At 42.6% G+C, this 13,029-nt stretch overlaps 1 protein-coding gene across 2 annotated transcripts; it reads right to left on the bottom strand.

Moving 5' to 3' along the window:
* Nucleotides 1–1,050: 1,050 nt before the first annotated feature.
* On the bottom strand, nucleotides 1,051–12,364 carry LOC115531658 (uncharacterized). Of its 2 annotated transcripts, XM_030341039.1 has the most exons (22): nucleotides 11,900–12,364; nucleotides 11,384–11,466; nucleotides 11,023–11,096; nucleotides 10,825–10,891; nucleotides 10,556–10,708; nucleotides 10,029–10,425; nucleotides 9,782–9,904; nucleotides 9,249–9,482; nucleotides 9,010–9,101; nucleotides 8,786–8,890; nucleotides 8,610–8,679; nucleotides 4,591–4,732; nucleotides 4,203–4,425; nucleotides 3,977–4,103; nucleotides 3,383–3,681; nucleotides 3,136–3,226; nucleotides 2,798–2,914; nucleotides 2,640–2,715; nucleotides 2,313–2,564; nucleotides 1,849–2,020; nucleotides 1,578–1,712; nucleotides 1,051–1,456 (listed from the first exon to the last, which is right to left on the bottom strand). In XM_030341039.1, the coding sequence occupies exons 8-21, from the start codon at nucleotides 9,297–9,299 to the stop codon at nucleotides 1,700–1,702; spliced, it is 1,830 nt and encodes a 609-aa protein (XP_030196899.1). In that variant the 5' UTR covers nucleotides 9,300–9,482; nucleotides 9,782–9,904; nucleotides 10,029–10,425; nucleotides 10,556–10,708; nucleotides 10,825–10,891; nucleotides 11,023–11,096; nucleotides 11,384–11,466; nucleotides 11,900–12,364; the 3' UTR covers nucleotides 1,051–1,456; nucleotides 1,578–1,699. The 2 variants fall into 2 exon arrangements, with proteins under 2 accessions (XP_030196899.1, XP_030196900.1); XM_030341040.1 differs by lacking the exons at nucleotides 8,610–8,679; nucleotides 8,786–8,890; nucleotides 9,010–9,101; ... (6 more) ...; nucleotides 11,384–11,466; nucleotides 11,900–12,364 and adding an exon at nucleotides 5,325–5,694.
* Nucleotides 12,365–13,029: the final 665 nt, after the last annotated feature.

The raw sequence follows: 13,029 nt of genomic DNA, 5'->3' as shown, positions 1-13,029 counted from the left end.
TCATTGAAACTGTCAGGGTACCGCTTACCGGGAGAGAGCAGTAAGCGTGTCTGTGTCGCTGTGTTTGGCAGGTGTCTGTGTGGGCGGTGTCGTCCCATGGAAACTGTGGTGGAGAGCTTGTGTTGTAGGGAGGTGAGCGCGTTTTGGTCGCTGGTCGAGGAGCTCACCCCGTGGCCAGCAGATGTAACGTGCCTAACGCAGCATCCTGGATTTGAGGCATGCTGCCTGAATCCGTTTGTGCTAAAAATAGCATACACACACTTCAGGCAGGATCATGGTCCCCTTCAAGCCAGCACGCACGAGTATGTTCATGGTTTATGTTTACTTTACAAATCTTTTTACACTGAGTCATTTGAACCAACAGTTATAGGTGACAGGAGATGTGTTGCATACACAATAAACATGCATAAGAAACAGGCTTAAAATGACGTTTCCAACCTACTTACAGAGTTTTAAACTTAAGAATCTTTCCTGCTTATCCCTAGGCAATACCGGTACACTGCGTACAGGCAAGCTATACGCTGGGCTTATGGCGTTTTAGGGAGGAGTATAAGGAAGCCTCTACCCTCTTGTGTGGTTTCAACCATCAGACAGCAATTCCAGAATGATGACCAGACCTATCAGGGCTTTCAATGGCCTTGTTTGGATGAAAATGAATAAAATAATAGTTATGCTTATTCTGTTGTGATCATTCAATTGCTCTTAAAATGTTATAAAGTACACAGAACACATGCATTTTGGATAAAAAAAAGTTGATTGGCATTGCTTGTAATGGTTACTGAACAAAGACACAGGTTGGAATTAAATCTATATAAAAAAATGGTTAGGCACAAAACATACAAGGAACACTGATGAAGGGCTAGACCCGCAATGTTTAATTCTAATTCTAATTAATTCTGCAATAGTGTAGTCATACCCGAGGGTCAGTTGATGGTTCTCTTTTTCTCTCACACACACACACACACACACACACACACACACACACACACACACACACACACACACACACACACACACACACACACACACACACACACACACACACACACACACACACACACTATTTCATGCATGCATACATGCAGTGATACATGCAAAAGCACATCAAGCAGACACACAGTGAGCCCAGACAACACCGCACACAGAGGTTGACAAGGCACAGGTAAAATGATTACCAAATTATTTTGAATTATATACAAAGAAATTTCATGCAAATAATAACAACTGAATCATTGGACTTGTCCGTGGAAAAAAATAATAATGTGAAATTAGGTTTTCTTGAAGCGTGACTGCCGGGCTAGGTAGAGGCTGATGGCCTCCTCCTTAGGAATCTGTTCGAAGGATTTGGCGATGGGGGCGGGTGCATCGGAGGACAAATTGGCGCCAACCTCTCGAAGAACCGCGGGTGAATTAGCGTAGCTCTCCCGAAGGGCCTTCATTAATGATGTTGCATAACCTGCAGACATAATAATAATAATATTAATAATAATAATAATAATATTACTTTATAAAGATCATTGTCACTGATCACTCGTGCGCCATCTCAAAATATGATAGAACTGCCTGACACTGCTTACCGTATGAGGCTGCCTCTTTGATGGGACGCACCACATAGGCACCTTTTCTGAAGCGCGGATACCGCACGCAGTACTTCTCCGTCCCGTCACTTCTCCGTGCTGTCTCGCGATTGGCATTGTGATTATAAGAGAAGCCTACAAAATAACACATTTTAGAAAACCTTTGAAACTTGGTGTATGACAAAATACTACAATAGGCACGTTAATAGGTACTATTATTACTATAAAAGGCATAATAATTGGCAGTGTTATTCCATTGGATAGCACTGACCTGCTATACATCCCAAGGTATGAAAACCCTGTGTGCTTGGGCGCGAAGTGCAAGATGAGGGAGTGGTAAGCCTCAAGGGAGAAGGTCTGGTGCTGTGGAGACAGCTGACGAACATCTTTCAGCAAGGCAGCCCTCATCATTATGTTCTCCAACTTGACTGCTGCCAATGAGCCTGAAAAGACCAAGACAGGTAGGCAGGGAGGTAGACAGACACACAGACGGAAAACGTACAAATAGACAGGAAGATGGATACAGACAGAATTCCTTTTTGAAATGGAAACACATGAAATTGTCCTGCATATGAATTATAGCAAACATAAACAGTAAACAGAATGTTATGAGATTGCCAGGGAATGAAAAAATAATTTCATCACGAAGGTCACATGTCAAAGCATCCAGACAATTACTCAAAGACAGCAACTAAAACAAAACTATGTAGAGCGTGCATAATACCAGTACTGTACCTGGGTCCAGCCACTCTTTGTTGCGCTGATCTTCGTCTAGAGGGCCATGGGCACAACTGGAGAAGGCAGGGGTGTCATGGTCATGGATGTCCTGGATGTGGTTCACTAAACTTCTCCATTTGGCCTCCATGACCGCTGGGTTGCCATCTGGGGTTGAGGCTGCAGTCCAATAGAGGTGATTCACTATAGCTGGCCTCCACAACTGTAGTTGGTCACACTCTTTGGATGCTGCATCCAATGCCTTCCCCAGACCTGTTTTAGAACAAATGGTATTAATTGATATGCACTAACAAAAACTGCTTCAAGGTTCCAACAATGGATACATACTTTTGGCAATGTGCCACACGTCAAAATAATGCTGTGTCCCTTCAGGGATCAGCTCCTCTCTCACCCATTTGGCAACCTAAGGAGAAAAAAAACTCAAACATCCAGCTTCAGTGCAATTCAGATATTTACATTCTATACTGCATTTTTATTGTAAATACCTGGCGATGTCGGTCCGTGATCAGCGTTGCCAAAAGCAGGTCGTTTCCCCTCAGCAGGCCAACACTGCGCTTGAGCCCTTCAAGCTCACACCATGAGCTGTTGGGGACCTCTGAGCTCTGCAACATGACATAACAGTGTAAGTGTAGAATGCTTGTGGTGTTGAAGGAGGCGTTAATGAACCGAAGCGTTGCTGGTCCAGGCATTATGATACACTACTCTAGTTAGGCAATACAAATAAAGCTCTATGCATGGTTGTAGTGGAAAGATGTTATATTAAGATACAATCCTTTTACCAAATTGCAGAGTTCATTTCTTTGTCTAATAACATCAGGTTTACCTGAACAAGCTGAACATCCACCACCTTGTTCACTCTGTCCTCCATCAGAGAGTATGACCCATACTTTGCGCAGTGCCCAGGAGAATCTGACCTGGAATTAATTACAATTTATGTTTCAAGTTTTTAAAACCATGGTCTGTAAAGACAATCCACCATGTCAACTGCAAATGCCAACTAAAGCCACCCTACATGATAACAAATAACAAAATCAAAACGTGGAACTGGTCTAGCTCTCACACTGGTTTACCTGCAGTCACCAGCAAGAACTAGCCCGCCATCCATTGCCCGTAGGTCACTAAAATTCTTGGCTTGATCATTCTGCCAGGCCTGAACGATTACAGGGATGGTGTAGCGGCGCTGATGGCGAAAGAAACTGCTGGCACTGATGCACTGCAGGCCAAACAGGGTCAACATTCTTAGTGTCTGTGTGGCCAAACATCCAGTAAAATGAATGGCCCCACTTAACAGGAGGTTGCAGGTTGGCATGTTCCTGTGAAGCATTGGCTGGTTTTGCCAGAAACGGTGGTAGCCACATGATGCCCAGACCTAGATATGTAATAAAATAAAATAAAACATTGTAATCAACAGTATATCAGGATTCAATATAGAGTAAGTACTGTACATTACTGGTCAAAGGTTTCATATTTTCAATGAAACACACATGACCAATACAGTATAACACTCAAATATGATGGCATCACAAACCAGCAGACTTAAGCCAGCCTGGTACATACATTGTAAATTAACTGGCAAGACAGTCAGAGCTATCAGATTGTAATTAGATATTCAGATTTTCTAATCAGATGGCCACGTAAACAAAACTGCATAAACAAAACTGTACCTGCTTGATCTTAACAAAAGTTCCTTCCTGCTGCACGATGCTACTATCCGACCTCTCACAACAGGCCGGACAGATGGCAAAAAGGCCCATCAGCTCCTCTTGGCAAACAATGAATTTGTCAATGCAACTACAACAACAAAAAATGAGGGGGAGGGGGGCGGTGTCATTCAAACTAACAAAGCATTGAGCATTCAATATGGTCTATGTTGGTTTTAGATTATCTCACTTGTGGTGGGGGTCACACGTGTAAGGTGGCTCCTCATCAAACAATTCCTCCTCATCCATCGGCTCTTCGGGCACCCACGACAAGTCACTGATGACAGTGGCATTATCATCATCATCGTCGTCAACTGTCTGTTCAGGACTAGCGAGGGGAGTGGAGGTTTGTGGGCTGATTGAAGTCTGTGTGCCCACGCTAACCATCTTGGGCTTCAGGTTAACCTGCACAGCTGTGGCAGAGGCAGTAAACATACCCAAACATATGACAATCATGGCAAATCTAAGCGGCTATGTTTTGATGTAGGCTATGTATTAATTTCATCAATGTGTATGGAAATGTCCTACTTGCAATGTTTTAGACATAATATCTACCCCTTAAAATACCAAAGATTTACCGTGAGACCATCGGGGGGGCTTCAAATAACATTGTGTCCCAGCGTCAGAAGTGGAGGAGGGCAAGGGCTGATCCCCAGTATCGACACTCTCCACAGTGTCTACACTGGCCACGGTCTCCTGCTGTGAGGCGTCTGTCAACATCTTGCGAAAACAAATATAAAAAAGTATATTAGTATAAAGTATAGTATATATAAGTATATAAAAAAGAAATGCAAGGGTGTAGTGGTGAAATAAGAGGTGGGTAAACTATGAATACTTAGATCAGTGAATCGCAACCAATGGTAGTACATTTACTGTATTGGGAGGTAGCTAAACTCTGAAGTGAGAAGTGGATAAACTCTGTTTCTCAAATTTCAGAGGTGGGTAAACTGCGTTTACTTGCGTTTAGCGTCCACTACAGCCCGTCGACACGGACACGGTCAAATACAGTATATGTGAAAGAGAACCGTAGCAGTCTAGCACTAACACAAAACGCAAACACACTGTTGTGAAAGCCGCTTGATGATGACGATCACTGATCCAAACACTAGCCATGAAGCTTTCATGACGATATGGACATTTACTTCAGGGCAATTTTGTTTTGGCTCATATTCGTGAATCACGAAATATGCTCTTCTAATGTCAGACTGATCATTCTTGTAGAGGAGGCTGTGTCAAAGGAAACACGGTATGCAAAATACACAGAGCTAGCTAACGCGCAGCTTGTAATTAGCAGCTATAGCATGATGCTTACCGTGGCAATCTCTCGCTTGCGGCAGACGGTGTCTCTCGACCTCGGGACAGGGCAGGCAGAGTGGTTTGCATGCACAGACGGCACGGCGGTAGGAATTAACTTCGCCGTCCTCTTACTCTTTAAACCAAGTGAGACCATCTTGGCATCCCCTGAGTGGTAATCCTCCTCCTTGAAATGCGCGCTGCATATTCTGGAGTACGCGGTAACAGAGCTAGCTGAAAAATCTGCCCGCCTAAACTTGACAAATTGCACCCAGCTTCGGAGAATCCCTTTGTCCTTGGGGAAGCAATGGACCCTATGCCCCACTTTTGCTGGAGTTGTTGCACCCGCCACAAATACAGTAGAAAACCATGTTATCTACTTATACATCTACTCTCTCTCTCTCTCTCTCTCTCTCTCTCTCTCTCTCTCTCTCTCTCTCTCTCTCTCTCTATGTTATGCTATGCTATCCCTCACTATCTATCGATGTTATGCTATTCTATCTATCTATCTATCTATCTATCTATCTATCTATCTATCTATCTATCTATCTATCTATCTATCTATCTATCTATCTATCGATGTTATGCTATTCTATCTATCTATCTATATATATCTAGGCTATCTCTATTTATGTATTTACTTATATAATCTGACACTGTCACTCTCCCACTAGCGACTTCGGCTGTCGTCCAAAAGCGGAGTACCTTACGTGACGTCATGCAATGCATTGTGGGAGAAATAAGAATCATCGCTAACCTGTGGCTAATAACCACTAATATATCACCTACTTTTCCTAATATTTATATTTTGTGATACCCTACAACATCAAATACAATGGATAATTGTTTAAATGCTTATTACCAACTAGAAAATTGCCAGAAAAGAAGAAAATAGAAACCTGCACCATGCCCTTTAAAACATGAACGGTCGAGTACTCCAGCTCTGAGCTACTCAACCAGAAAAACAAGAACCCTATTTCCTCAAAGTGCCAAGATCAGAATCAATATTCACTCAATCGATCCGATGATCAGAAAATTTGTTCAATCGGCCCAAAATATGAGAAAATTCACTCAGTTGATCCAAGATCAGAAAACTGTTCAATCGGCCCAAAATTAAAAGAGAGAGAATTCAAAAAATCGATCCAAGATCAGAAGACTGTTCAATCGGCCCAGAAGAAGAGAGAAAATTCACTCAACATTGATGCAAGATCTGAAATTGTTCTATCGGCCCAAAATAAAGAAAAAACTCACTCAATCGATCCAAGATCAGTAGGCTGTTCAATCGGCCCAAATAAGAGAAAATTCACTAGTCAGCAATTCAAGGAAACTCTTCTCTAAATAAAACAACCCGAGTTAATCCACAGTAATGAATTCTAACTCATAACCCATCTCCAGATGGGATTTCAAAAAGTCCAACAAGTACGCACTCACACGACCCGCGGACCTGCGCTTGTTCTATTGGAACTTTGACTTTATAGTAGGCCTACTTATCAAAAAACAAAAATAACAATTTTGTATCAATTTAGAACCATAAACCGCTTGTTAGTTAACCATAACAACAGAGCGTCTATGGCTGTGCACGCGCACACTCTATCTCTCACCGGAGTTCCCCAATCTCTCTTCAATGATTCATTTGATTCGTTTGGACTGAAGAGACGCTTTACCTGCCGCCGAGCAGCCAGACGGGACAGGAACAGATCAAACAACCGTATTAATTAATGGTAAGTCAACTTTACCGGGAGTTTGATGAGCGCTAGGGTTGTGTGATCCGCTCGTGCCCCATCCCGCAGTCCAGCAGCCGGGCTGTCTCTGTTCCTCAATCCTGTTCGTGACGCCAAATGTGGTGGGATTTCTAATAATAACAACTTATCTAATTCACTTCAACTAGCTATAAGCAAAGAGGAATCGGAGAGTTGTTGGGCAAAATAACCTGCTGAGTACATCACATGTACATTATAAATATAGCTAACTCCTACCCTAGCCTGATGAACACATCACATGGCAGACACATTACAATATAGTCAACTCTTGCTCTAACCCAACGAACACAAACATGATAATATATAGTCAGGTCAAGGCCGGAGCCGAAGGCCCCATTTCCCAGGCTGGCAGATGGTGGACACTCAGACAATGCACCAGTCATCCTCAAGAACGGGAGAGCCACATTAATTTATCACACAGGAGACACTTTGAAGCTCTCCCCCGTTACCTGCCCATACCAAGGGCCTGAGAGCCACATTAAATTATCACACACGAGACAGTTCGGGGGGCACTCCCTGGTTTAATTTACCACACAGGAGACATTTTGAGAGCTCTTCCCCGTTAGGAGGAACCAAGAGATACCCCTGCCCACACCAGGGCCTGAGAAGCCACATTTCGGGGGGGCACTCCCCGGTTTAATTTATCACACCGGAGACACGAGGAGCTCTCCCCCGTTAGGAGGCATACACAGCAGGGCCTGGGAGCCATGGCCAAGCAAAAACACACAGAACCACACACACCTCAAACGCACACACCTCATCGAGAGGAGGATACAGCATAAAACTGTATCACACAGGGACTCTTCACCTTCTTCTGAAGCAGACCTTCCACGGAGGCGAAGCTCCGGACGAACCATCAGCGCTGATTAGGGACTTAGACATATTCGATTTCTCACGCTTATGACTCTGTATAACCGTTGCCACTTTACTTAATAAATCCAAGGTCCTCGTGCCGACAGACTTTATTACCTCTCCGTCTCATTTCATCTGGTCCAGTAACTAGACAGACCGTTTTTCCCTTCAGAGTCCAGGTCGAGTATAGATGGAGAGTTTATTGCCGCCCGCAAACGAGAGACAACAAAGCCGAATGGTATTCGCAAATACACACTGCCGAATGAATCCCGGACAGCTCCTTATATCCCCAATCCTTTACACAATACAAAGTTGGACTTTCATCAAATATTGATGTGCATAGAATGTTTTTCTGGGTCACACTGTGTGGATGTCAGTATATTCTCATGTCTTCTGGCTACCAATGTGACCTTAGAACATATATTATCCTTATACAAACAGAGATGATGCACACGTGTGAATGTAAGCATTTTCTTCAGAGAGTACATCAAAATGGGAGTAGACTGGACTCTCTGACTGATGTGCCACACGGCCCATCAGGTGAGAATGTCCTGGACCTACTCACTGGTGTCACACGGCAAATAACATCTAGGCTAAAGGTGATCAGCTGTTTTCCACTATTAAAGTATCTATATGATATGTAGGCCTAATAATAATCATAGTTTAACATAAAATGTAAGGTTAATTTCTACCACAGTAACAGCCGCCAAGTCCCCACTGGTGTTCTCCGGTGAGATGGTGTAGCAATCCTGTCCACATGTCCTGAATAGGCAATTAAAATGAATATGTAAAAAGAAAATTGTTATAATGTATAATTTGAATACATTGACAATACACTTACTTATAGAAATTACAGTGAAAAACATACCCAGAAATCCTCCACTGTATTTGCTGCCTTGCAGCAGTACCAAAAGTGGTTGCAGATATCCTTCTTCCAGACAAGTAACAGTGAACAGCCTTTTTGGAGGCTGGCCTAGAAATTGAAAACAAGAGAATGATTCTGCTTCAGAATGATAACTAACAAATATGACATTTCTAAAATATTTTTTGAAAACAAATACAGTAATCCATCTTTACATAGCAGTAACTTACAGCATGGATTTTTTTGCCAAGATTCTTGGCTCCGTGCCACATGTCCAGCGTGTGCTTGACGCCACTGTCCTTGTACAGCCCTTTGTTTTTGTCTGGAAAATAATGATTACAAAAATACACAGTATAATATCTCTGTGTAATTGCCAACTGTTTTGTTGTTATTGTTTTTCTTCCAATAATTCTAAAAATCATACATTGTTTTTCCAACCCCAATTAGATGTATCTACAGAAACACTTACTGAATAGGGCTGATATTTGGCTGTGTGCATCAGTGCAGAACTCAATGACATCAAGATCTTGCTTCAGCGTGTCTAATGTCTCTATAAAGGCCACCTTCTCCATGTTGGTCGATTTCCGCGAAGTCTCACGCTTGTCCACATTCACCACGTTGATTATTTGGCTTGTGGCATTGTCCATGGCAGTGTACGTACAGTACTGCGCGCAGAATCCTGTACTGTCCATCCTTCCATCTCCTTAAAATACAGACGACAAAACCGAATATGATGATAAATAAGTTTGTGGTGCCAGAACATGCATGAAAAATGTGGATGTGTCTTGCATAATTGTTTATGTTCTTAGTTGAATATGGGTGTGTTTATGTATGTCTGTGTGTGTGTGTCGGTGAAACTAACCGATTCAACAACTACTGTGTGGACACTATAAAGGCATTCCAGAACGCCTTTATAGTGTCCACACAGTAGTTGTCTTGGATGTCAGCAAAGTATCTCTCATTGATCATCCCCATATTCATGAAGTTGAAAAGCATTTTCACCATTGTGTAGTTGTTGCCTGTGAGCAAAATGTTGGTGGCCATTAGAAAGTCTCCTAACTGACTGCCAAATTTTAAAGTTGGTTGGGAAGACCACCGCCACACGATATGACCTTGAGGACACAGCTGAAAAAGGGGCAGGAGAAAACACATGGAAAAAATGTAATAAGTGAAGTAGGCCCTAATATAAAACAATGATAATATTTTGTATTAAAAACTAAATTACATGTGTTACCAAAACATGACTTACCCATTTAATGACGGCAGCTGTGACCCTTGACTTGATGTTAATCTCAAAAGGTCCTTTTGCCTGACATTGTTTTTGGGTGATGGGGTCCTTCCCTTTACAAGAATCTATTGGCAAAGCAACAAACTCACAAAGCTGCCTCAGACAGTCATGGTAAGCAATAGAAGCCGGTTTGCCAATTATATCATCTTCCACCTTAACAGTAATCTCTGATCTATATGGTTGCCTTCTTTGATTTTTTTGGGGAAGATGTTGTGTCACTTGCTCTTGCTCCAGCACAGAGAGATCTTCTTCATGATCATCTTGATCTGTGTCGTCTCCCGCGTCATGCACAGTGTCTTCCATGGTGACTGATGGACATTCTTCAAGGATGAACCCAGTATTCAGAGATCTGCCTTTGCTGTAAAACTTAAAGAATATTTCTATAATGTTTCAAATTATTCATAATACTGATAATCATAAGCGAAATATAAAATCAGGTAAAATAAATGTCATAACAGGTTGGTTATGAAGCTTGGTAATAACCATACCACACACGAAAAAGTGGCACGTAATCTGGGTCGTCGCTGTCATTGCAGTCAGAGTCTTCCTCTACGGTGTCCTCCTCTTCCAACAGCAACTCTGATTGCGCCTCCATGTCTGGATGCCAAGAAGGATCGTATTCATCCTCATCGTAGTCAATGCTGATGACAGACAACCCCAGCTAGTTACATTATGTTACACATACACAGAATTTACAGAAATAATAACCCATAAAATATCATGAAAAGTCTCATCTTATGTCCTTGAAAACACTTACATAGAGTTTTTTATATCATTAAATGCGTCCTCATGCGTCACCCAATCTTTCATCTGCTGATGAAACACTGCATTTAGGAAATCAGAAAGAAAGTCAGTATTACATAATTATACATTTGGATGACTGAATAAAAGGCCTCTTCACTTTAAAAATGTTATTTTTAAACATTTGACAAGTAAAACCTAGGTACCACTTTACCTTGCTTGTATTGTGAGAAGTGAGGTCTCAGCAGAGCAGCTGTCCAAACCCTCCACTCCATGAACAGAGAAATCCTATACAGTATACATGAAATAAATAATGGGCATTTTTCACAACATTAGATAAGTTGCTGTTGTTACCACACAGCACATGAGTAGAGATGATTTATAGTGTTCTGGAAACATCAGTTACATTTCTCATGTTCTGATGGGGTAGGGAAACTATAGCATCAGCTCTAGGTTTGATTTCACACCAATAACGTATCACTTTTAACAATGTACTTGTTCATGCCATCGCAAAACACAACACATGTGTGATCCACGTTGATGGGCAAACGATAACATTAGCAAACAAGGCTTACCGTTCTGAAAAGGATTCGGCAATGGTGGCGGAGGAGGCCTCTTGAAACCACGTTTTACTGGCGTCGACGTTGTTTTTCCGTAACTAAAACACAAACATGCACATGCACACACAAATATTAACGTGAGTGGGCGGGTTGTACCAGCAGAAAGTTAAAATATGATAAACTGTACATTGTACTGAACATGGAAACAGCGACAAACACAGATATATGACTTACACCTATGATTTACACGCACATGGACAGTTAGCACCCTGCTAACTGCTGCCTTCGGTGTATGAATGTGTGTGTGAATGAGCCAAAACAATTGAAAGCACACTAGGACTGTGTAAAACGGTGAGGAAGACTATAAGTGGAGAATATTTCTTTATTTCCCGAGCAAACTGCTTAATTAGCTGGAGCTAACGGTAGGTCCGTTAGCATTATGCTAAACGTGATTCCGGTAAGTGTCTGCAACAAATAGTCAATCGTAAGGTTATATGATGTTGTAGGTTAGGTTATGCAAAATAAAAATACCTTTCCAGCAGAAACTCCGCGACCATTTCATTAGATTTTAGCTCTGGCTGCAGCTTCATCAGTTGCCTCCATTGCTCAAAAGCAGAGCCGATGTTTACTCAACGTTTTCCTCTTGCAGTATCGAATTCTTTTTTTCTGGTGGCCTTCTCTGCTAAACTTTTGTTTTTCCCCCTGGGAGCGGCTGTTTCAGTACGCCGTGGACCACTTTGGTCTGCCATCGTCAGTCGCTACGGTAGCTACTCGCTACTATCCTTATTATCTTTCACTTCTCCCATTCTCCTGAACTTTCCTGAGGCCGGCACGGTCTGTGTTCCTAAGCAGTAGCTCCATAGCGGACGTTCAGAGTAAATACCATCCTATCTGATGATCCGCTAATACCATCCAAGACTGCATGCTTACATTTTACATTCCAGTCTGTTGGTATTTTGTTATTAAAGACGATGAATTATTAATCTACGAGTCCCTCCTAACCCTTTACACTCGTAAAGTCCCCACCACCCCCCTCCAGGCCCAGTCTAAGACCCCGTCCCCTCACTGGCCTTCCATCTCTCTCTCTCTCCAACCCCGTCTCTCTCCGCTTCTCCTCCTCCACTGTCTTAATGAACCCCCCACCACCAATCTTCCTCACGCCAAACCCTCCTCGTAAATCCATCCCCCATCCTCTCCCACGACACATCTCTCTCTCTCTGTCGCTATTTTTAACAACGATAACTTCTATTTGTAGTTCCCCTTATCATCCAAGGGTCTCATAGGGCTATCTGTGTACATATAAATGTACACACAGCGCAGAGACAGAGTGTACTGAGACATAGGGGTAGCGGCCATATACATTGGGGGGTACAAGTCCCCCCCAATGTTCAGATATGCCCAAAATGTTCCCCCCAATAAATCGCTGGGAATAGGGATATAGCAATTCAATATTTCTATTGGTAGAACACTTAGGTTTTCCCTGAAGTACACTCATCTCTGCAAACAGTGCGCGGCGCACACCCTAAATAACTCAATCCAATTCCATCTACATAGCTTACAGCCAATGAGAATATGGCTGTTCGGGCTAGCTAGCCAATGGGATAAATCCATGATTTGATTCGTCCCCGCACGTGCGGCTCGGTGACGGTGACTTGTCACTC

Source organism: Gadus morhua, chromosome 18 (genome assembly GCF_902167405.1).
Source record: "Gadus morhua chromosome 18, gadMor3.0, whole genome shotgun sequence".
Classification (NCBI taxonomy): Eukaryota; Metazoa; Chordata; class Actinopteri; order Gadiformes; family Gadidae; genus Gadus; species Gadus morhua.
The sequence above is the reverse complement of the archived record's forward strand: the minus strand, read 5'-3'. Positions and strand labels throughout refer to the sequence as shown.